General features: G+C 26.0%; 1 protein-coding gene across 1 annotated transcript in view; it reads left to right on the top strand.

The window, feature by feature from the left end:
* Window positions 1-26,839, top strand: part of LOC119666603 (basement membrane-specific heparan sulfate proteoglycan core protein) — a 244,857-nt gene that overhangs the window by 169,655 nt on the left and 48,363 nt on the right. The window contains exons 9-20 of the mRNA XM_038075883.1: window positions 12,838-12,948; window positions 13,418-13,540; window positions 13,735-13,866; window positions 14,056-14,172; window positions 15,462-15,581; window positions 18,773-19,150; window positions 20,162-20,172; window positions 20,649-20,822; window positions 20,979-21,072; window positions 23,944-24,117; window positions 24,484-24,630; window positions 25,830-25,965. Coding sequence (XP_037931811.1) covers window positions 12,838-12,948; window positions 13,418-13,540; window positions 13,735-13,866; window positions 14,056-14,172; window positions 15,462-15,581; window positions 18,773-19,150; window positions 20,162-20,172; window positions 20,649-20,822; window positions 20,979-21,072; window positions 23,944-24,117; window positions 24,484-24,630; window positions 25,830-25,965 — 1,717 coding nt within the window. The remainder of the gene's footprint in view (window positions 1-12,837; window positions 12,949-13,417; window positions 13,541-13,734; window positions 13,867-14,055; window positions 14,173-15,461; window positions 15,582-18,772; window positions 19,151-20,161; window positions 20,173-20,648; window positions 20,823-20,978; window positions 21,073-23,943; window positions 24,118-24,483; window positions 24,631-25,829; window positions 25,966-26,839) is intronic.

The raw sequence follows: 26,839 nt of genomic DNA on the forward strand, positions 1-26,839 counted from the left end.
GTATATTACAACTACTGAGGGGGCAAGCTCAGTAATATATTGTACAAAATCCAATATTCAACAATCGAGGGGTTTTACAATGGCTATGGTTTTTCAAACCAAAGCGATTTATATGTATTGTCTATAAGTCTAAGGCACAAAAGCTGAATCCTCATATCAAGCTTTTAGGTTGCATTTATAACTTTAAGCTTCACCTCAACGAATTCTTGAATGATTTGGGAGACAATCAATGTCATAGACAATCTCACAACAATAGCAATGAGGTGACAAAAATTCAAATGCTATATATACTTTGAAATTTTATGCAATATAGGAGTAAAATTTTCCACAAAGAATTGACGTCCAAATTAAGAAGGTTAAATATTGATTTTGAAAAAATTAGGATTCTTTGGATTAACTTTTTTGGACATAGTTCAATTAAAAGAATTCCCTCAGTTACGAATAAAACAATATGCAATAGTCCATTTTCATGAGCAGCTAATGTTTGGGGCCCAATGCTCCATATAGGAGAGAAGGACAGCAGTAAGTAACTAATATTCAAACCTACTCATAATAATCATACCTCAATACCAACCAAATACCACACTATACAGTACACTATTTTATTGATAAAAAAATAGTGTATTATCACTGTTGCTTATTGATATATTCTTCTTATCACAGAAAAATGAGTTTTATGCAGAAAATTCGCTGCGAAAAATAGTTACTATTTTTATATTTTTTGTGTTTATTAGAAAGTCCGTTTTGTGGAATGGTAATATTTATACTAGATTTACTATTTCTTGAATTAAAGTTTTATTTAACTCAATCAAGTCCATGAAATAGATAATTCTTTATAAACTTAAAGTTACTACATTTATATGGATACGATTTTTGGTTTTAATAGGATGCAGAAGGTTAAAGAAAATATTTTCATGAAATAATGTGTTCATATATTGTAATTTTGCATATTAGATTTTTCGAAAAATTATCAAAAAATTTTTGAAAAAATTAAATTGAATTGCATATCTCAACCAATTAAGTTAGAAAAAAACTTATACATCAAAGCAAATGGTTAATGTAATAAGCACTGGTATATGATTGAATTATTTTTCATATATTCTAGTTTTGGGGTAGTTTCTTGCTTTTTTATCTTATTAAATATTAGGTATAAACAACATCCTCCTTTATGTTTTAATTTGCTACTTAAATCAAGAAATCATCCACCATGAACAAAAATTAATGCACTATCACTAAATACCTGCATATCAGTCCTATTAAATTTCACTTTAACAAAAGCTCCATCATAGATTTGCTTTCACTTATTTTATCATTTTCACTTGGCAACCCTAAATATTTAATCCTTACACTTTAATTTCAATTATACACGCCAATAAAATCAAACAAATAAAAGCACACAAAATAAACGAAATGTGTAACCGCATTGAAATAACACGAAAAAAATAACAAAAAAAATTATAAATCGTAAAATATTTCACAATTGCTACGCCAACATAGAAAAATTTCGCATCCGGTACAATATTTCAGGATATATGTTGCCTGCTTTGCAATTCTGATTGCCTGTTACGAGTTCTAATTTCAAGAGCGCCGAATTTTGCACTTAAGGTGTTGCGTTGCATCTTTAACCTTCGGTGATACTTCCTTTGGCAAAACGGAAATTATTTTTTAACACCACTTCTGCTTCTTATTCTTGAAACCGGAACTAAAAAACGGAACTAAACGGAAATAGCAATTTGTTTTACGCAGCAAAGGCGTTTAAACCGGAAGTGTCAGTGTAAACGAAGGACTTTTTAACAGGCCATCATAATGCGGCCAACGGCGAAGTGCACATGCAATGCTAATAGTAAAGTGGCATGGTACTTTTTAATATGCCGCGCTGTGTTTTGCGCATGTGAGTATTGGCGTTGGAGTTGTGAGTGTGTTTGTCGCCGGACTACGGACTACGGACTACACGTACATCGGTAAATCGCATTTTTAGATGCAATAAAATTCTTTTATGTATCCGAAATGATGCCAACTATTCAGCATCCGGCAAGCAAATTTGAATTGTACTCAATTCTATGTGGATTCTTTTATTTTTGAGAGTTTTGGATTTAATGAAAAATTATAAAAAAAATCTATAAATTAATTGTTTAAAAATGAACTACTATTTAATAAAATCAAACCAATTTAATTAAACTATTTTACTTTATAGGAAGGATTAAATTATTCTGTATGTCCTTATGTGCATTTATAATATTATTTGCCAAAATTATAAGACCATATTTCATTTCGATTTTCTAAAAATATCACTAATGGTACTAAGAGTAGGCAGTTTGGTCAACAGGTTTCATTAATAAATATTAATTTATACATAATAATTAATTAATAAAAATTAATAAATAAAAATTAATAAATCTTAATATTATTAAAAAGAACAATTATAGAATAATTTAATAATAAGATAAAATATCAATTGATAACTAAAAATTATTGTTTATCAAATTGATTTAATCATTTATTTTCTATATAAGATACAAGTTATTATAAATTTATATGCAATTTTACACTCTTAAACTTGATCATTTGTTTATATAAACCATTGAATATTAATATTCCTTATTGTCTTAAATATTATTATACATTTATCAGGTATGAATGATAAATTTATATTTGTTAAATTTGTGATAACATATTATAAATGTAGCAAATTTATATTTATCATTCATATATCAAATTTAAATTAAAATTATATTAATAATATTTTATTAAATCTTTATATTTTTTTAATATTTATTTACTTAAATAAATAAATGAATTTATTTATTATTTATTTATTCATTTACACCCACACATGTTTTTCGTAAAACAATTAAATACACTGAAATAATATTAATAAATTAATTTTAGGTAGTTTTTTTAAATAGGCCTTGGCTAAACATGTTTAATATGTATATTTTTTGTGAAAACTTTTTAGTTTAAACAGACTAAACATATTTAAGAACAGGTTTAAGCACTTAAACCTGCTTAGCACGTCTCTTTAAAAAGACTATTAGTTAAAATAATATTAATCAGGTCCAGCAAATTATATTTGAAAAATATTAGTACTAAATATCATATCCTTAATTATTTTATGTACTTAATACATAATATGTTGCCTTCGGAATTAAGTAAATATATATTTTTGAAGCATGTAATTTCTAATTTTAAAATCAAATTATTTAACAAAAATTAAAAATGAAACAATATTAAATAATATATATAATATCCGGATAAAATATTAGTTTATCTAATATTAGCTAGGTTAAAATACAATATTTTTCCGAACTTTTTCATTAAAGCAGTTTAGTATGCAACATAAATTTTTTTAAACATTAAGCATTTATTTAAAAACATTAATTAACAAAAATTATTTTTTGATTTAATTTTTATACGAAATTATTTTTTAATGTTCTTTTAATAGACAAAAATTTTTTTTATCTGTAATAAATTATTTTTTATTATATTCGGAATTAAATTACCAAATCCCTTTTAAGCTTATTGATTTAAAATAAAATAATTTTATAAAAATTCAAAAAAAAAATTTTATGTATTAAATTTTTAAATTTACTTATTTGTGTACTTAAAAGAATTTTTTTTTTAACTAATTGTTTATAACAAATTATTTCTTAATATCCTTTTAACTAATTTTGGGTATGCAATATAAATAAAAATAAAGAAGGAGACACAATATTTTTTATGTCTTAATTGATCATTTGCGTATGCTACATTCATTTTTTAAATATTAAATTTTAATAATTTATAAAGAAGTTTTCGAAAAGTAGTGAACTACAACAACTAAAATTCATTTTTATATTATTTTAATTAATTTAAAAATATTAATTAATTAATATAAATTAGTTTTCGAACTAATTGTTTAAACCACATTATTTTTTAATGTTTTCTTAAAAAAACAATTTTTTTTATATATTTTATATAATTTTTATCTTACCAAACATAAAACATATTTAATAAATAATCTAAACAATCAATTTTTTTTGTGATGACTTCATGTACAATTCTCAATTAACTTCCTTAACTGAAATGTCCAATTTCATTGAATGCAATATTTTTGCTTCACTATTCATTGAATTCTTCCACTTATTCCTAAAATCTGTGCTCCCAGTACATCTGGGAACCGAAAATTGGAATACTCTTTGATGTGGTAATTAAATTGACCGCAATGACATTACACGTCCATCTTCGCAACATGGAATTGCACAAAATCCCTTTACAATTAACCTTGAATTTTACCCCCAAAATAAGCCGCTTCGCAATCGAATGAATAAATGAATGAGTGTATTTGTGTATTTCTAGGCAAAGTTCATTCCTTCACAACTGTTTTCCATGTTCCCTTACCCAATTGCCGAATTGAAACACAGAAATTTGTTGAACAAAATCTACAGCATCCACCACAGCAGCTGAACTATATATCAATTCGACACTATTATACACATACACACACACGTATAGCGTAAACCACTAGAAATAATAGCAATGAGCATAGCAGCTACGCGAACTGCACGCCTGTTACATGTTGCCAGCGTAAACCCTTGTTGACAACTGCACAATATGTTGCTTGTTACCTTAAACGGTTTGCCTTCGCTGGTACTACACACAATCAACACGTTGCTTTTGCCTTGTGCACTCAGGAAGATAATCCGATTTACTGGCTTTGCCGTTTTATGCTTTTTTATTGTTGTTATTCACCCACAATTTCACCACAGCGTAACACTGTTGGCAGTTTAAAAGTTGCTCACTTAACGATGTCGTTGGTGTTATTGCAATCAGAATTACAAGCACTTTCGCAGGGGATGTCACATTGGGTGTGGGAAAGGCACAGGATGTTTTATGGTTAACGTACTATTAAACATAATTTTGCATTTGAAAGTGGAAGTCAAATTTGAAAATGATTTTTACATAATTGATATGTTAATGCTTATGTGATATATTGGAATTTCAATAGGATGTCTGGTATATTTTTATATTTTTCTTATATTTTTACACATGTGAACTAAAAATATTTAAAATTTTATTATTTTTATTTTAAAAAACATAAAAATCGCCAAATTTAGAATTGTATTTTAAAATAAATTTATATTTTATATATTTTTTTTTTCAAAAATATTTTTAAAGTAATATTATCCTTAAGTAATATTATTGTTAAGTCATATTGATTTTAAATAATGTTATCGTTAAGTAATGTTATCTTTATTTCTACAAAGATATTAACATAATATACATTTATATACATTTATACATTGAGTCCTTTAGCTCCTTGAAGGAGTATAAGGCCACTTACGGTTTTGTTAATCAGTTGGTTTAAGATTCGCAGGTGATTGGCCCACTGCATTAAAAAAATTTAAAGAATTATGTATCAACTTAAGAATATTTCCTTAAGAAGCTTTTATAGTAGATTTTAATATTATATATTGTAAAACATTTTATGTTATTATTAGTTTATATTATTATAGAGAGGTTTTGAAAATTAGTACACTACAACAACAAAAATTATTTTTTTATATTATTTTTTCGAGTATTGTAAAATACCTATAATCAGTAGTCTTGGAATTATTGCTTTTATTTAATTATTTGTAAATAATTATTTTTGAAACTGCAAGTAACAGGAATCGAACTCGTCCCCAGCCAAATTTAAAGCTCAGAATCAGCGCTCCTTAACAACCTAACCCAAAGCCGTACTTGACTTTTATGTGTGTTTATATTAGATCACACGCCAAACTAAACAGCTGTTTCGAGTATTATAAAATATCTATTATCAGTGATCTTAGAATTATTTCTTATATTTAATTATTCGTAAATAATTTTTTTTAAACTATAAGAACCAAGTGTTGAAATCGTGCCGTTGTAAGAAAGAAAGATCACTTTTTATTCAACCTGTTGAAGATGTTCTTGATTTTTAGATATATATAAAGTTCTTCGTTTACAAACTGCAGACTGAGCATCCTGTTAATATGCTCAGTACCTATCTTTTATAAGGTTTTCATTAAAAGGTACCACCAGGCCAAGCTAGATCTGTCAACTATTACCTACACATTCGAGATGTCAATAAATTGATGTTTTTAATTTCATTGACAACTAATATTTGTAACAGTGTTCTTTAACAAACTGTTTACTTCCACAAATCATTTGAAGTTATTGAATATTATTATCTACTAGCAATTGAACTCAAAACACTCGATGGCTTGTGTATAAATTCCTCAAAAAAACATATAAATTTATTATCAAAATGAAAACAACACCTAGTCGTAACAATCTTTCAGTTGATTAAACGATCTAGATATAGAAAACTTATTTACTATTAACACGTAACACTCTCTCTAAAATCGTTTATTAATCCACTATAATAGATATGGAAAACTAATAAACTTTGAAAGAAGCGATATCACCCCTTTAACCTTTCCTAACATAATAGTTAAACCACGAAAGAGGCCCTATGCTCCACGAGGAGAAGAGCACTACAGTAAGAAAATAAATAAGTAAGTCACGAAAGAAATTATGAGTTGGACTTAAAAATAATAAGGCTCAATATTTATTTCAGTAGTACGTTCAATTTAAATTTTTTGGAAGAGCTATTTAGGAAATCAGTGAAAAACTATCAGGTGCTTTCATTTATGTTCTTCACATTCCGTGTTTTAGTAAGACTTTCAGTTCAGAATGGATGAAATAATAGCACCAAAAAGTATCAAAAACTTATATGTTATTGATAGCTTTTAACGTATTCAAAAATTATTTAGTGTTTAGATTTTTGGATGTACCTTGAACTGCAATTATCATAACAAACGTTAATATGTCAAATACGAAATCACTGGAATGGAACACATAATAATAAGAGAAATAATAATAAGAGAAATATCTGGGAAAATTCAAGAAGCCATAAATAGTTTAAGTTTAGTCTATGGTAACTTCAAACTCATACCTAGATGTAATCTTCCCGTCAATTTAATTTTACTTTCTTCCTCATTTGCTGGCTTTTTGTGTAGAATTGGCAGTTGTAAACTAAATTATTAACAGCAACCCAAGTAAAATAATAAACACTGAAAACTGCACGATACTCAAAATCAGTTCAATAATCTTAAACAGTTCTTAGTGATTCTATATTTCGTTACTTACTTCAATAATAAAACTTGCCAGAAAGATGGTTGAATTCTTAAAATGCAGAAATGTGAAAAACTTTTCAAATTACAGCAAAAACATTTATTCTAAATGACAACTTATTTAAAGGAAAGAAAGTTGAGCTAAAGTGAAAGAAACCAAAAACTTATGCCGAAGAAATCAAAGTTGAAATATAAAAGTTGACTGCAATTTTTAAATTATTTGTAAATATCTGACTTCTGCGTTGTTGTTATTGTCTTACCATTTCAAGACATTCAGTCTTTGTCATTCTTATGGGCCTGGCAATTTGCTTAAATCGCGCGCATTGCAGATATTATTCAATATTTTATGCCACAAAAAATCCTTAATGGTTTTATTTTAAATATAAGAAATTCTTAACAGCAAAAGAAATACATTAATATCGAAAATTTGCATGTTGCAATTTAAGCATGAATTATAGCATATTTCAAGGCGTGTTGCCGTATGAAAATATTAAATTTTTTCTTTACTACAAAACTGTCAACGCGATTAAAAGATATCTGCATTAACAATTTTTCACAAAAGTTTACAAAAAATTGTATTTTCCTTTATTTAACATAATGATTAATTTTTACATTTGCTGCAAAACCCCGAAAACACAGTAAGGCGCTCGAAGGCAACAAATCAGGCAAAAATAATGAAAAATAAATAAAAAATTTTTTCTATATTTACTTATATTCTCTTCGAAAAGGATAACAAGAAAGCATTGTAAATATTCAATGCATAAAAAATCTTGTAATTGACAGCCAAAATTACAACATCTCCGAATTGGCTTCATTGTCGGATTAAGCATATGCCCTTCGCTACTTACCTTTTTATTTATTTATTTTTTGTTTTAGTTTTTGTAGAAATTGATTCTGAACTTGTGTTTGATAAAATAAAAATACCGAGTATTAAACCTCGACTGCAGTTATAAAAAAAATTGAATTTCAAATTTAAACGTAACACTCTATGGCATTCTATCGCCTTTAAACACGATTTTTTCTCCGTAACAAAAAGTATTGAAAAAATGTTACTAGAAAAAATCATTGCAAATATGGTACCGTTTCAACAATCCAGAATAGCATTTGAAAACTATTGACAAGGGTTAGCCAAATACCTTCAATACTTTTGGTAAGAACCGCAACATGCAACTACATGTTGCACACAGTTTTTAACTTCATTGAGAACTTTTGTTTTCCATTTATTAAATTTTTTAAAATAATTTAAATATAAACTTTTTGTTACTATATTTCATATGTTATTTTTATTATTAATATATATATATATATATATACATTTCTGGAAAATTACATAAAGTACAATTTTGGTCCCCATATTAAATGATGTATTTAATTTGGCACAACCTACTTAAACTCAAAGCCAAACTTCTTTGCCACTCATTCCCTCCATTACTTGTTATGCTACCTCAATCCGATGTTCTATCAGTTCCTGTTAAATAAAACACAATTCTGATCCATATAATAATTGAGACATTTAATTTGGCACACCTTACTTAAACTCAAAGCTAAACTTTGCCATATTTTGCTTACATCTCCTATTATATGTTATGCTGCCCCAATCCGATCTTCTATCAGTTTCTGTCAAATTGAGCGATTAAAGGCATCTGATTCCTTATAAATTTTTCAGAAATTCAAAAGAGAATTAGAAAGAAATAGAGCCTTGCCCACAAATATATAACTAAATATAATAACTTAACTTCTTAGTTAATTAGCTGCTTCAAATTGAGCAGCTAACTTCTCATTACCTTTTGGCTCTTAGAATCAAGCCGCCTGAATATATTGCTACCTATTTCTCTGAGATGGTAGATTTTAATTTCTTTATCTCATTGTGCAATTGAATATATAAAAACACTTCCATAAAGTAATTTCGAACAGAGTTTTATTCTCTAACCAAATTAGATCTATACGCACTGAATCAAGCCTTACATGAGATTAGATTAAAAAGTGACTGAGGGCTATATCGCCACGTCAATGCAACATTTAAGAATTATTGTGACAAACCCCCTTTTTAGTTCCGTTGGCTAAAAATACCATTTTGTTCCTTGAAGAGATGTTGGCATTATATTTCCGTTATAAGTGGGTAAGCAGTTGATAAGTACCGAAGTCTGATTCTAGCGTGACATGATCCCTTTTACTAGTAATTTTATAATTTATAATTTTTTCTTTAATTATATGTGTAAATAAGGCCAAAAGCTAATTTTTAGGCAGTATACAAATATTAAAAAATAAGATAATTATAATTTAAATAAGTAAGATACTCTTACCGCAATTTTGTTATTCACACACTATAAGTATGTAAGTATATACTATAAGTATAGGTTCCCACAATAATATACAATTATTGAAGTGAAAAGTTATTTAAAATAATAAAATATCATACAGATAATTCTACAATAATGAAAATGCTTTAAAGCAACTGTAAATCAATTTATCTCATTTATCTATTTATCTTTTAAAGATGGGACGCAAAATTTTACAAAAATTGTCGCATTAGTTTTTTAAAAACTAGGTTAAATTGTAAAGTCTGGCACTAACTAAAATTATATGAGATCTTCTATCAATATATATCTTTGTACATATATGCCTTTAAATTTTATTATCTTTCTCATTTATAACTAAAATGATCTTTCGTAATTGATCATTTACAGACCGCCTGCAAAAATCTAATTCTCTAGATAGTCCTAACTGTTTATTTTTAGTGGTTTTGGGTTTCAGACTGGAACTTTTTATGATTCTCACATCTTTAAGAATAACATAAACCACAACTTAAACCATTTTAATAGTTTGAAACAATACATATATGCGCTTAGCATAGAGCGTACTGACTTATATTCATGATACAGTTAAATCATCCAAAATTAAAAATATGTCATTAAATATTTGCATACTTTAAGGCGATTATCCATTGTTTTTGATTACTTTTTAAAGTATTCTTTAAGCACTTTCTTTACTTTTCTATGTTTTCAATTTCTATCTCTTGTTAAATGTCTTTATTGTTTATGTTTTGTTTGTATGTTTTGTTTCTCTGATTTTATTTTTGATGTGAAAATATTTGCAACCTTAATTCAATTTAGCTGATGTATTATTTACAAATTGCATTATCGCCTCCGGATTACCAACCAACTTTGCTACACAACAAATTTTTGTAGCGCATTGCTCTCTGCTAAACTGTCCGTCGTCTACCCTTTTTTTTTTGTTTGAAAGGTTGAAACAAATCTCAAATGTAAGCAAGTTAAGCTCCAACAATCGCCAACTGAAACAGTGAAAGCAAGGCAGTTGCATGCAAAATTAACAAAAAAAGCATCAAAAATACAAACACAAAAAAATTTAAAAATAAAATATATGAAAAAATAAACAATAAAATAATCCTTTACAACTTTTGGCATAATTTTTTTTCCTCTCAATTTAGTATACAAAAACTAAAAGCAATCAATTTTTAAGAGGCTGCCATTATACTGAAGCCGTTGTAGATACAATTTTTAAACTTTTATTTGTAAGCAGCAAAGGTTAAACTAACAGAAAAAATCTTTTTTAAGCAAACATCAAAGATTTCTGTACGAAATTTATTAAAAACTTTGTGTGCGCAATTAACTTTAACCGGATGCAATTTAACACCCTTGCCACACACACTTACAAACGCTGGGAACATGCATAATATCCTTTTACACATACACAAATAAAATATAAGCATGCATTTGTTGAGGACTTTAAGGACTTCAAGTAACAAAGATTTTCCTTTTGAAATCATTAGCCACATTTTCCGGTCAAAATTTATCTGTGTTAGATGACATGCCAACTCGTAAATTTCGCATAGAACTTTGGCATATCTTATTGCAAACGCTTGTCGCATTGTGGATAAAGTATCTCACAAATACGGTAGCGTCAAATTAAGTTCAAAGTAGAGAAGAATTCTGTTTTTTAAGCCTAAGAATTAAAGCTTTGATTTTGCCTTTGTAATTTATATTCTTCTCAACTTTTTCAACAATTTAAGTACTCTTTGCTTGCTATTTATTACATTTGTATATCATCGCAATTTACTTAAAGGAAAGTATATTGTTACTACGTTAAGTGCAAAGCATCAAAAGTAGTACTGATATTTTGTCAAAGCTAATTAAATTTTTTTATTACAAAAAAAACAAGATTCAAAAAATTTAACAAAATTAGCATTTGTTTTTGTTGGACAATTTTCACTTTAATTAACCTAACGCAGCTAACGTGGACTACAAAATGTTGACAGTAACGTTGAAGTATTAAAGGGATTCAAATTTTGTATATATACAAAAAAATTTTATATCACAGATAATTGAATTTTTTTTTGTAATTAAAATAGATTTTTAATTCTTTCAAAGCAAATACTTTTTGAATTTAAAGAATATTTTAATAATATAATATAAAATATTATTAATAATAATATTAATATAATAACATAATATTTTTTTGATTTTTGTTATTAAGTGTCAAACATTTCTATTTTAAATTCCTTGAATATAATAATTAAATTTTTTATATATATGTTTAGAAAAGAATTTTAATATGTACAAATATACATACAATCATATAAAAGTTTCAGAGTACAGAAGAACAAGACAAGATATGTTGCAAACTACATTTTACACTTGATATACTTTAAACTTTAAATTGGGCATCAACTTGAAATGTTCAGCACCATTATAAGATATTGTTTTTAACTATATTCCAATAAAAAAATTTTTTGAAAATAAAAATTGATCTTCTAGGCAACCTAGCCAATATTAAATGTCCTTCCTGATATTATTTGCACTTCTTTTGTCATATTCATATTAATAAAATAAGACATATATATCAGAACAAATAGTTGAAATTATTTCAATTTTTCAAGTTTTAAAGTCCATTATGACAAAAAAACCATGCATCTCAATAAAAGCTACGTTTTGTATAGATAAGTATTTTTAACAGTAGTAAATTATAACAACAAAATTTTTATTATAAATTATTTTCAGTATATAAATTTATATTTTAATACTGACCATACAATTGTTTTCAAGTATTGTCAAATATCTATCATCAATGGTTTCTTAAGTTTTAATAGTTACTGGTGCTCTAGACAACTGATTCTACATTTAATTTCCTTCACTCCATTAATCGTACTTCTTTTATCTCAATTATATATGAAAAATAAAACCTCTATAATAATATAACATAACAACACACCATACAAATATCTTACAAACATACATACAAATACTATACAAATATCTTAAAAGTAAATATCAACAAACTAAGATATATGATGGGCACAAGGCTAATATTGAAGATGATTTCGATAGGAAAGATTGAGAACTGATTTCACAGTTAACTTTAGAAATTAACTTAAGTCAAGTTTGTCATCAACTTTGCTGACTTAATACAGTTTTGAGGCTTAGTTTATAACTGTAAAATTAGCCCTGAAGGTCTTAAACTTCCATACTTACAGTTTATGGAAGTTCAATATTCTATGTTCTCATTAATGATATATGCTACTTTGAAAATATTATAACATAAAAGCTCACTGTTTGAAACTGTTTGGAACTCCCAAAAAAAATGTAATTAGTATTTTTGGTGATTTTGAAAATTGTTTATTAAAATTTTAATATCAAAATATTGTTTAAATTGAAAATAATTATTTTATTTATTTATTATCTTACAGAATGTCAACCCAACGAATACAGATGTCAATCTGGTGACTGCATTGATGCCAGAAGACGTTGCGATAAATACAGAGACTGCCCCGACGGTGATGATGAAGACGAAAGTTGTCGTAAGTTAATACAGAAGTATTTGTATTGTATAAAACAAAAATAATTTTTAATTAGTTTTCTAAACTATTTAAAAAAAAAGTTTAATATAAATTTGACAATATTTAATTTACTTAAGTAAATTTTGTAAATAATAGGAAATAGAAATTACCAATAGAAATTATTTATTAACTTTATAATAAATAGACGTAATAGTATATGCTTTTATTACTAGGCTATAGATATATATTATTGAAAATACTTAATGCTAATTATAAAATTTTTTCTTAAAATTTTTTTAACTGCCAACTGAACTAATTTTGGATGAACATAATAAAACTTGCTAAACATAATATACATATGCGGGGTTACTAACAAAACTGTATGCTCAACGACAATACTACCAATTATGAATGAAATACTAAATAATATTATAAATTACATTAAACTACTACTACTAACTACTAATATCTATCTATTAATATTATAAAGCGACTGAATGTAGCAAAGTAGAATTTCAATGTAAAAGTGGTTATCATTGTTTAAGTGAATCACAAGTCTGTGATGGCTATCTGGATTGTCCGGATGGTGACGACGAGGATCATTGTGATGGCAGTAAGTATGCAGTAGGCTAATTAAGTTCATATTGCTGTTAAAATAGCTTTATACATATTCACCGATAAATTTAGCAAAATTTCATATTTAATGACATTTTTTCATTATGTTTTACTCTTTTCATGCTGCGCCTTAACACATTTACTGATAACTAATAAATAAAAAAAAAAATTAAATTAATAATAATTCTATAGTTGTGCCAAGAATAAAATTTTTTTGCCCAAAAGGCAAATTCACTTGTCGAGATCTCTCTTGCATATCAATTATACATCGTTGTGATGGTCGTGTAGATTGTCCGAGTGATCGCTCAGATGAGGAAGGATGTCGTATGTTTGTGTGCCTTTCATAAATTATATCTATGTTTTTTTTTATTTCTTACATTAATTCTACTTTTCCCATTGACAATTTAAATCATATTCCCAATAATTTCTTTCTATTCACGCTTACCTTGGCATAAATCTTATCACCGGCATCGGCATCGGCATCATGGACACAAATACTTTAAAATATTGCAGCTTGTTTGTATGAAAAGTGGCAATGTGATGATGGCACTTGTATATCCAAAGAATTTCGTTGTAATGGTAATATTGATTGTCCTGAAGATATATCCGATGAACGCCATTGTGAAAATGGTGAGCATTTATGACACACACACTTTTTGGTTAGAAATAGTGATTAGTTTTTTTTATAATATTGTACTCGTACTTTATTATAAAAAAAAATATATTTTTAATAATTTTTAATTCAAGGTAAGTAAGCATGTCATTTTTCGTTGAGAGAAGAGCAACTTTTTCAAAAGATTCTTTTTTTTTATTTTTTTACAAATAAAAACTGCTCTCATTTATATATTATTTTGCATATACTTGTATATGTATAGTTACTTTTTGATTTTTTCATCACTGAATTTTTTTTATATACATTAAGAAAAAGTAATTTGAAACTATTTTAAAGTATACCATAAGCCTTTGCTCTTACGCATATAAACGCAGACTACTTACGTGGAAGGTACGTGAAGCGCAACACAATTATTTTTGCATTGTTGCATTTTAAGTGACGTTCAGACCATGTTTCTTGCCAATATTTGCAAGCAAAGCTCACTGTGACACATTTTATGTGTCCACATATTGGTCACTTGGACTTTGCATACCCAACAATGCTCAACGATTGTCAGTGTCAGTGCTCATATGTACACTGATTGTTGACTATATCAGTGTCTGTCTGAATGTCGGTAGTTCGGTATGTCGGTATGTCTCTCATATAGCACATGTCTTGACTGCCAGTGTTGCCAGTATTTTAGTTTATTTATTATACCTTCAAAAACGTTTTTACAAGTGAAGCTTACAAGCTTTTTACAAGCAACAGATTGCATTAGCAATGCCTATCTATTTATGCTTATATTATAATATATTAGAAATATATTTTTTTTATGAATGCACTATATAATTTTCCTATAGTCTTTTTTAATATATTTTTTACTTTCCGTCACAATTTCACTTTTATGCAAAGTGCTTATATATATTAGTACTTAGTCATTCTCTTATGAAGTACATTTTTATGTTTAAATTTTAGATACAATTACGTGTGTTGAATATATTGTGGGTGATAAATCATTTTACTACATTACTGCACAACTATCAACTGTTTAAAATATATTTTTTTTTTCATATAAATTTACTCGTATATACAATTTACTGTGCCCTATTAATGCCACAATTGCTATGATATTTACAGCAAGTGACATGCCAACTTTTTACTACATATCACACCCAACCCGTTTTTAACCAATATCTTTTCATACGTAATACATCCTCTCACTTTTACTTTCAATCAATTGCCACATTATCCTTAAATGCTTAATAGTTTTAACCATTCGAACACTTACATTGCCTTTTTTAAAAACAATTAACTTCAATTAAATAAGGCGGCGCGGATTGGTGTCAATTTAATGAGTTCCAATGCGACAATGGTCAGTGCATACCTATGCGTGAGGTGTGCGATAATATATATGATTGTACAGATTATTCGGATGAAAAAGATTGTGGTAAGTTTGTGTGTTATTTTTTTCCAGCTGCTTCTGTGTGATTAAAATGAATTCTTGGAGCATCAATGTTTTTACGTTTTGTTGGTATTGGGAGATCTAAGTTTATTATAATAAATTTTTTATAATTCTTTAAAAGTCAAAGGTGTTTGTAGTTTGTTATTAATATCCTTATATTATTTAGAAAGCTAATATAAAAATATTTGTTATATTTGTAACATTAAGGGAAAGGTATGATGAGAAGTCTTAAGTATTTTTTAAAATATTATATTTAAAATATTTGCTATCTTTATAACATTTTAGTAAATATTAAGGGGAAAGCTATAAAGAGTTATAAATATTTTTCTAAATATAACACATTATTATAAAACTTAAATGTACAAAATATACTAATATGGCTTTTATATAAAAGACATCATAATTTTCTGAAAATACACGTACTATAAGCAATCTTTTAGGGGTATAGATATGACATTTAGCGCCAATTAGTTAACCTATGTTACATTAGCAATCCTATCAGAAATAAATACTTAACTCAATATAAAAAGTAACTCTTTAAAAAGTAAAAATTTTTTAAAAAACTCGGACTATTATAGAATCCAACTAATATTGTTAACTGGTATGATCTCTATATAATTTTCTCAATGAGAAATAAAAACTTTATATATTAATGTTGTACAGAAGTCAAACTGTGCAAATCTGTGCATTTTTTATGAAACTATTATTAAATCTTCAAATAGGTTTCCTAATAAAAAGACTTTCAAATCATTTACAGAATTCAAAAAATATATATCTAATTATTTAATAATTAGAATTAGATTAAAATTGTTGCAATTAATAATAATCTTATTAATATATTAAAGATGAATATGCATACATATAAATGTAGTCCCTCGATTCATTTCGGGGTGTTCTGAAACCCCTCAAGACCCTACGTAATTTATATAAAGTATAAGAGTAACATAAATTGAAATTTTTTCACTGATTTCTAAATTTCAAAGCTTAAAATTTTTAAATGTAACATAATATCATTTAAAGAGAAATATTAAAAAATGTGAATAATATGGACATATATTCCTCAGACATAAATCTTTCCAAAAACTAAATCTCCTTAAAAGTTAAAAGTTATTTAATATTTATTAGCATTGAGTATTTTTATCTGTTATGTTCTGTGAGTAATATTCTTCGTGAAAGTAAATTTAAATCTATTAAATATACAAGCCTCTTATAGAAACTAAAATAGACAAAAACATTATTTTTATTATAAATCCCCAAAAATGTGTTTATATAGAGCAGGCCCGTAGCCAGAATTTTACAGATATACTGTATTACTGGATTAAATGTAAATATATATGTGTACGTTTATGCATATAATATATCGATTTATTTCGAGTGGTTCTCCAGTCACCTAAACCCAAGGTATTAAGTTCTTTTAAGAGAATTTAATTAAAAGAAAAATATTAATTTAAATACATAATACTTGTTATGCCTTCTCCAAATCTATGTATTTCTAGATTTGGAAACTACGAATTAAATTCATTAAATAAAAAATATTATAAAATAATATTGACCGAAATATCATTTCTAAATATGGATGTCCCCCAATCCATTAAAGAAGAAAATTTAAAAATAAATTTATTTAAAAAACTCAAATACATAAATAAATAATTTACATTATGTTTTATCCAAATTTCGACAAAAGAACATAAACTTTTGCTTATATAAAATATTATTCAATCACAAAAAAAAACGCAATGCATTAGCCATTTAACTTAGTACTCAGTGTATACTACTTTTCTATGAAAATTTTCGATGAAAATAAAATATTTCATTATTTTTAGTTATGATTTTATAATAATTATTTATAAAACTATTTTAAAATAAATATAGACTTACGGTATTAAGCGTTTTTAAATTACTGCGAGCTCAAATGTGAAAATATTAAAACGTTTCTAGTCAAAAGACCTTAGAATAAGTGTTAACGCACCCTGGTATTTTAATAACCTATATAACTGAATGTTACTAATATACCAGTTACATAGAGAGCTTAAAGTCTGCACATTAAGAGAAGAAATAAGAAATAGAGCAAAACATGTTTCAGTAACCATCCTAACGATAACTATTGTTAATTCAATAGGATTCAACTGTTGACATAGATGTGCCCCAATGCAGCACTTTCTTTCTATTTTAGTTTTGTCTTATCAGAGATAGAATATTAACACGGCGTCGAAGTTAAAGTTATATTATTAACAAATAGATTTACCCAATGAATTTGTTGAACAATCTAATATACATATAATGCATCAATGTCAATGTCAATAGTTTACTCTATTCTACTTTTTAGGCGTCTTATAATATAAAAGCCAACCTTAGCCTATGTGAAATTACTATGTGTTTATTTAAACATTGCATATTTTTTATTTTAAATATATTAATATAGAACAGTAAACATTATTGTGAATAACTTATATATTTAATAAACTTAAAATCTAACATTTTAACATACACAATAGAATTACTTAAGACTGAATTATATTTTCGTGATGGTTTTTTGATATAAGTTTAGTTTTTGAAAATTTATTAAGAAATTTATGGACTTAGGCTTTTAGCTAATTTTGATTTGTTCTCTAATAAAGTGTGAAAAAATTTTTTATGTCTTATATCTGGTGTTGGTGATGAAGTAGATATGTTGCTTAAGCAAATATTTATGTGTGCTTTTCCTGTTTTGCGTAGAGTAATTGAATTTTGTTTAATTGATTGATTTTTATTAATTGAATTTTTTTCTTTTTTTTTTAATTTCGTATATACCTGTTTTGTGGTTTTGGTCAAAATATACATCAAATTTGTCTGTACCACCTCCTATGATCCTACAATTATAATTATCAACCAACAATTGCGTTATACAAATTTCAAAACAAAAAAAAACAAAATTTTTTAAATTAAAAAATGCACGATTTTATCAAATTTGGATATGGAAATTCGACTGGAAACACTTTTTTCAAAAAATAAACAAATTAAAAATAATTGCATGTTATTATAAAATGAAAACAAATTTAAAATATACCTAATATTGCACTTGGGAATGCATGCGGTATTCCTTTAAAAAAAAAAAAATTAAAAAAATTATATATAAAAACAAATATATAATATATAAATTATATACAAAATTTATTTGAACAAAATATACACTGAAGATATTCGTGATTTTGAACGAAATCGCTTCGATGACAATGAAATTATACGTGAATATGCACCGCACCATAGACGACCAACAACTTCAAGACCATCAATTTTACATGAGTTAGACTCAAAAGAGTTTACCGAATATCGGCCAAACATCTATTATAAATCTAAAGGGCACTCTTGTACCGAACGAGAATTTAAATGCGGCAACAATGTCTGTATACCCTTACATTTACGCTGTGATGGTTTTTACCATTGCAACGACTTAACGGATGAGTTGAACTGCGAAGCATATACTAAAACTACCGAGGGACCACCTCTACCAATTGTACGCACCACAACGGCTAGACCCATCCAGAGAACAACTACAATAACAACAACAATTTCGAGTATGTTCAGATATTTTATTTGTGTCTCCAGATATTGGTAACAAAAACAAAGCTGCACACTACATTGGGCATATAAAATAAGAAGTTTTTATTGGAATTTAAAATTTAATTAAAAAATTTTAGTAGTATATGTGTTAGTAGAAATATTAAATTTGACATTAACTATTTGCATGCCGTAGTTGGAGAAAAGAATTTTTTTTTTATAAATAATATATATCACAAAAGAATATATTGGTAGTACTATACCTATGTTGAATCTCTCATATTAATTTTAAATATTATATATGAATTATTATTATAATTTTTTTATTATTAAATAAATTAAAATTTAGTGTAGTGTTTTGACAGGCTAATTGGTCAAATATATCAATAATAACAAATTAGGTTGCAATAACTCTATATTCAAAAACGTTTGGTCATAAAATATTGAATATATAAATTAAAAATAAGAAGCGTTAAGATATAGATATATGTTATGCACATATCTTATATCTTATTCTATATTTATATAGATATATATACAAATATTATATATATACATAATCGTATACATATCTTATATCTTAACTTATATTTATTAATATGAAAACTAATTAAACATATACCCACACATATATTATATATGTATGTATACATATTTTAAATTTAATATTTATATGTTAATTTTCTATATGTTTTCAACGTACTTCACATATATAACCTGATAAGAGTTCAATATGCTTTTCTCACGACTATAAAGAGATATTGTTAAAGACTTCCTAAATATTTACTCTTGCATATAAAATGTAAATATATTCCTTACAGATATCTATATTCTTTATAATCATTACAAAGGTAATTGAATTATTTTCATATTATGTGCCTGAAAACTGTTGAAAAGATATACATATAATATAATAAACATATAAATGTTAAATTTAAAATACCTATGCATATATAATATACATGTGGGTACATATTTATTGAATTTATATATTTATATGTATATATAAATATAAAATCAGATTATAGGATATGCATACGTACGTATATATAAATATGTTTGTATATCTTTATATATCTTTCTATATCTAGAAAGTTTATATATTTTAATCATTTCATAACTAATAGTTTTTATTTAATTTTACAATAATTTAAAATTTTTAAATTAAAAAAAAATAAATATCCACTTATAAAAATTTTAATCAAATTCTATGTTAAAATAATAAATTGATTTATTGACTTTTAATTATTTATTCAAGTTGATATATATTATTTAATTTAAAAAAAATTCGTTCTCCCAAAGTAGTGATATTATTTAAAAAGTACAAATTAACACCTCATTAACACAATAAAAACTAACCTCATTACAAAATTTACTTAAACGTAGCTCAGATACTCATATATGGAAAATTAAATTATACACAAATTTTATTTCTACTCAAATTTTGTGTTTATCACTTAATACTTTACAATATACATATTATTTACATTACACATACTATAATACTATCATAAGAAAAACGAGGTATATCTTAAATTAAATATCTTAGGCAATAGTTGTCTTGAAAACATTGAGTTTGCCTGCCAAAATGGCGATTGTATACCGGTAGAGAGTGTCTGTGATGGCATATCCGATTGCGAACGCCATGAAGACGAAGACAATCTTCTATGCACTTGCAGTAGTGATAAGGTAAGTTAAAGCCAATTGATTGAAACCAGAACGACATGCAAACATATAAACGAAATATTTTTATATCTTAAACAAATATGCATAAATACTTAAATGTAAAAATGAAAAATTAATTTAAATTAACAATTATGGAAATAAATTATTTTGGGAATATAGTTTAAATGTTTGCGTGGCGGTGGCTGCATACCAAGGGTGCAAGTTTGCGATGGAAGAGCACAGTGCAGTGATGGCAGCGATGAAAGCTCATGTCGTAAGTACAATTTTTTTAATTTTTATTAATTAAAAATAAATTAATAATAAACTGCATTTGTTGCATGCTGTAATTATGTAGTTTAAATTGATACTAAAAATGTATAGTTATAAATATTGAACTCTATTAAGCAGTCGTGAAAAACGCATGTAGCATGCAACAAACTAATAAACTAAATAGTAAAATTTAATTAATTATTAGATTATTAACTTTTTTGCCTTATAATTTTTTATCCTTTATGTAGAATAGTATAATTTATTATAGTAATTTTTATTATGTCTAACTATACGTTTATTTTAAGGTAAACATTTTTTTTAAACTAATTTATTCTGTATTAGTTGTCGTTTAAGCACTTTTTATTATTTGTTTAAATTTATTATTTTATAAATTATTTAACATATATAAACTATTTCAAACTATAATATTCTGTTACATGGTATTCAAAACAATATGTTAAGTAATCACAAAAAAAAATTTACTCTGATTTCGATGTTACACTTAAATCACTTCTTAAACTACTTAGGTCTACTAATCTTTGTCTCTTTTGTATTCTTTGATTATATACTTTTTTTTCGTGTTGTAATTTTAAGCAATCTACTGTTTTTCTGAAAATACTACATATTCAAGGTTATAATTTTTTTAAATTAAAGCTGTACGAAATATCTATATTTCGTATATATAACATATATATTTGTTAGAAACAAATTCATCCTATAGAGTGACCCAATTGAACTGCAACTTTTAAATACAGTATATTTTTTTATTTAAAATTGAATTGTATTAAACCAACGGATGGAAAATAGACCGATTTTTCAAAATCATTTACTGCTTTCGATATAATTGCTTTCGAGAGAAGTATGTCTTTGATTCAATCGACAAACGAGTCACGCGCTACACATATCTAAACCAAGAAACAAAAATGGGTTTATTTTATACACCATCCTGCTCCACCTTCCAAGAAGGTTTCTGCATGTTTCTTTTACACAGAGCTTTTTTGAATTGTAGGAGCTATTCGAATGTCAACCCGATCATTTTGATGATTTGAGAATTGTTTAATAGAGCAACTTTTTTCATAAGAAAAGATGGCATTCGTGATAAATTCCTACCCTTCTTAGTTAAATCTAAGCTACACTCTAAGTAGGAATTGTTGATTTGAGCAATTTCTTCCATTTCGAGAGATTACAAATTTTGTCATATTCGTAATAAATTTTTAGAAATTTTTAGGTTTCCAATTCCACTGTTTTTGAGTATTGCGTTGCATAATTGTTTTCGATAACCATTGTCCACTGTTGATTAATCATTTGTCCTAGCAGTATGAAATGGACTTCGTTGAATTCTTAATATTCCAAACCATTTCTACCGCTTATGCTTCTTCCTACCATCACCATTGCTATTTGCAATTCCCTATAATTCTCGATATGTTTCCAGTTATAAAGCATTTATTTCCATCGAAAGGTTTGATGGCTCTAGCAACAGTTCTTATGGTTACTGCTTAAATATCGTATGGTTTTATCACACTATTACGTTTGAATTCCAACATAAACAAAAAATTTATCTAAAACTTAAATGCAAATGCTGCCATAAATTTTGAAATTATAATATCGACTGACCGATGATCAGTGTGATCACTCTCACACTATGGATCCTTCTGGTACCCTAAGTAGGGCCGGATTTAAATAGATGTGCTTGTTTAATCTACACTCAGAAAAATAATTTGGTTGATTTAACCAGATTTTAACTAAATCTCAGATCGAAATATTCTTACTTGATGTATCATGTTGGTTCAACCATACCACATGTTGGTTTCCATATCTTCTTTACCATATGAAGTAATATTTCTTTAACAAACTTATCAGGTCAATTTAACTAGTATGTGGTTAGAGCATATTTTTCTAAGTATAGTCAGTGTCCGTTCTTAATATCTTTATGACTATTAGGGGTTTTTATTGAAGAATTGTAAATAATAATTCTACTCTTGTTTCGCTTGAATCTATAGTGATAGGTAACCTATACTTCTTAAAGGTTTTAAATCATTCAACACTGTTAATAGCATATCCTGATAAATTCGTTTATGTGTTACTTTTACTATATTTTAAGATAAAAATTTTTCAATTTGTTGTGATGAAATTCTGCTTCCAATTCTGTTATCACTTTTCCATTGGCCATAAACATAATCTTAAATTGCTCTGTTTGTCTTTGCTATAAAAATTGCAGTAAAAGTTTGTTTATCATTCCCAAATATTTGTTTCTCATCATATTTTTACTACTGCATAGTCGAAATATCACTCAAGCAAGTTCTTGAGAATAAAGTAAATGTATTAATATTCACATTTAAACAATTACGATAAATTAATTGGGGAAACCATAGGTGAAAACAATATTGATACAATATATCATAAAAATAAAATTACACGAACAGACATAGCTTACTTCACGGATATAGTCAGTCGACATCATTTATTTTCATATGGTGATTAGTTTTTTCTGACAAAGACTATCAACTATTCAATTTGTATATGTATCTCATCTTTAGGCTTATAAATCATATCAAAAACGGCATACAACCCATTTAAATGCAATATCAAACAACATCGAATAAAGTCAAATTAAATACATTAATTTGTTAGTGTTATTTAAATTGTTTCATACTATATATTTTTGTTTTTATTTTTTTCCTATATTATAACTAAACATTACTCACTCCTACTATCTTCATTCTAAATGTCTGTCAGTTACATTACTAAAAATCTATAACAAATTTTATTACTAAAAATTCTATTAATTTTTCATATTTTCAATTAATTATTTTTTTCAATCACTCATTTTCATCATTTTCTATCATTTTCATTTTCATTTCGCTTTCTTATCTAGATTTTCATGCTAAATATAATAAAACACGCGCAAGTGTTGAATGCTTAAGTTTGCAATATCAATGCGCCGATGGTATCTGCATATCGGGCTATAAGCGTTGCAATGGCATAACCGATTGTAGCGATGGTTCAGATGAATTAAATTGTCCATTAAATTATGACGATACAAATTATGGTATAAAAATATAAAATCAGTAACATTAATAAAACACATCAATTCCATGTGTATAGAATAGTTCAGCTTAAAATTACCTAAGCCTGCATAGAGATATAGATAAATATCCTAATTCGATTCTATAAACCACAAAAATAGATTGATAGACCCTAATAAATTAAACATAAATTATATTAATTTAATATAATTCTTTAAATTTTTTTTATTTTACATATTTTCATTCACATTTTACAACTACACATTATTCACAACAAAAAAAACAACAATATATACATAAAACATCATCTATATACAACATGCTATATACTACATAAAACAACACATCTACATACACAACAACATCAACTGCTACTACCTCATCAATAGATTTTGATCAAGAACCAACACTTAATGAATGCGATATCTATGAATTCGAGTGTGATTACTCACAATGCATACCCATCGAAAAGAAATGCGATGGTTATCCAGATTGTGATGATGAGACCGATGAATTAGATTGTCCACCATTTACAGGTAAAGTCCCGTACTTTATACTAATTGCAACAGTAGGATTTTGTAATATTTTGAATATATTAAAAATGTCAAAATTAGAGAAATGTATCACCTGGATAAGGTTTAATACTAATTTAAATTTATCTAATTTGTTGCACATTCTTATAACAAAATTTTTTTTATTTTATTTAATAAAATTAAAAAGTTTTTATTAAACTAAACTTCAATATATATAATTATATATATACAATATATTTATAAATATTATACCAATTTTTGTTACAAAAAGAATTTCTTTGGTAATAATTCCTGTATTTAAAAAAAAAACTGCAGCATATTAAGCACCAAAATAAATATTTCCTTAAATGTTTATAAGTTTATTCCTATTCCTCTTAACCAGAATATTTAATCTTAAATATTAAAAATGTCTTATAAACTAATTATTAATTTCTTACATTAAAAAAATCAACTCTATACGTTTTCGAATTAATACTGACGCTCATAGTCTAATACAATACAAATGACTATATATATAGATAATATACTAAATAGTATATAGATTATATATATATATTATATATTGTATATATTATTTTTACGCTCATAGTCTAATACAATACAAATGACTATATATATAGATAATATACTAAATAGTATATAGATTATATATATATATATATATATGTATATATTATTTTTACACTCCATATATATATATTTTTACACTCTTTTTGAATGTAATGTAAACACATAAATTTATCACAATTTATTCCCTTACATTAAGATGTGTTTTAATATTTAAACTCAATATATATAAATATTAATTAATTATCAATTTGTTGTTTTAATAACCACTCTTTTTTATTCATGTATTTTTTTCTCTTCTTAATGATTTGTTTGTTTTAATGACCAAAAAATTTATATTAACTTCACTGTTTTTTTTTTGTGGACAATGAAATTCATTTTATTTTTAATTAAAATAAAATAATGTATCTTTTTTGCCTTGATTAAAATTGATAGAAGCTTAAACTGTTTCTTGAGTACCAATCCTTATATATGTAATCTCCTTATCAATAAGAGTTGACTTCCTAAATTGCTTATTACATACGATATTAGTATTAGTTTTAATATTAATATTAATATACATTAATTTTCACAAATTTTCAGTCATTTTTACATACACTCACACTACAATTTTCATTAAAAATTATTTTTCACAGAACACTGTCATGAGAATGAATTTGAATGCGATCAAAATTATTGTATTTTACGCGATCAACAATGCAATGGCATTAAGGATTGTAATGATGCCACCGACGAAAGAAATTGCACCTACTGTCGGGATGGTGCTTATCTGTAAGATACTTCTACTCCGTTACATAGTTTTTTTTTTCTTTAAATTTAAATGAAAAAACTCATTTGCTTTAGTTTAAATAAAATTATTTTAAATTTTATATAAAACAAATATAATACTATATTTCTTGATATTGACAACATTATAATGAGTAGTATAAAGTGGAGTAGTATTAAGCTCTTAAGCTCTTATTTATTAAATTATTATATTATATGGTTCTAACTGAATTTCATATATTGTGTAGACTAATGTTTTTCAAACATAAAACCGTAAAATGTTAGAAATTTCACTCAGAGGTTCTTAAAATAACAAAAATAATTGTATTTTCAGTTACAATAGATTCATTATTTTGATACATTTAGTTCTGTGATTTTAACTAAAAGGTATTTTACAAAATATATAAAATTTATATTTTCGTCATTTAGAATATTATTTTTTGCAAATATACTCACAACGCTCCTTGAAAAATAAATTAAATATTCTTACGATCCACAATACGTTTTAGGTAGAAGCACAACTGTTCACAATTTGACTTTATTTTTAGGAATAAACGGGGTACTAGCTTCCTTCGGAGCGGGGCACTGACGCCAAGATTGATCATTATTTTTAGTTTTACCTAAAATTTAAATTGATTCTCTAATAAAAAATTAATTTTGTCATGTTCTAAGCCTGAATATACTTTACTATCAATATGTTCAAACTAGATATTTGAATGGAACTGTTTTTAGCTGCTGGGAATCATTCCAACAAAATGCAGAATATTTTTTACACCCTCATTATAATAATGCTCAGCCAGATCAATTGTTTTTAGTTTGAAGTTTTACTCTTGTTAACAATCGTATATAGTTCTAATCGCTGAAAACATAATGTATCAAA

The sequence above is a fragment of the Teleopsis dalmanni genome, chromosome 1 (assembly GCF_002237135.1).
Source record: "Teleopsis dalmanni isolate 2A chromosome 1, ASM223713v2, whole genome shotgun sequence".
NCBI lineage: Eukaryota > Metazoa > Arthropoda > Insecta > Diptera > Diopsidae > Teleopsis > Teleopsis dalmanni.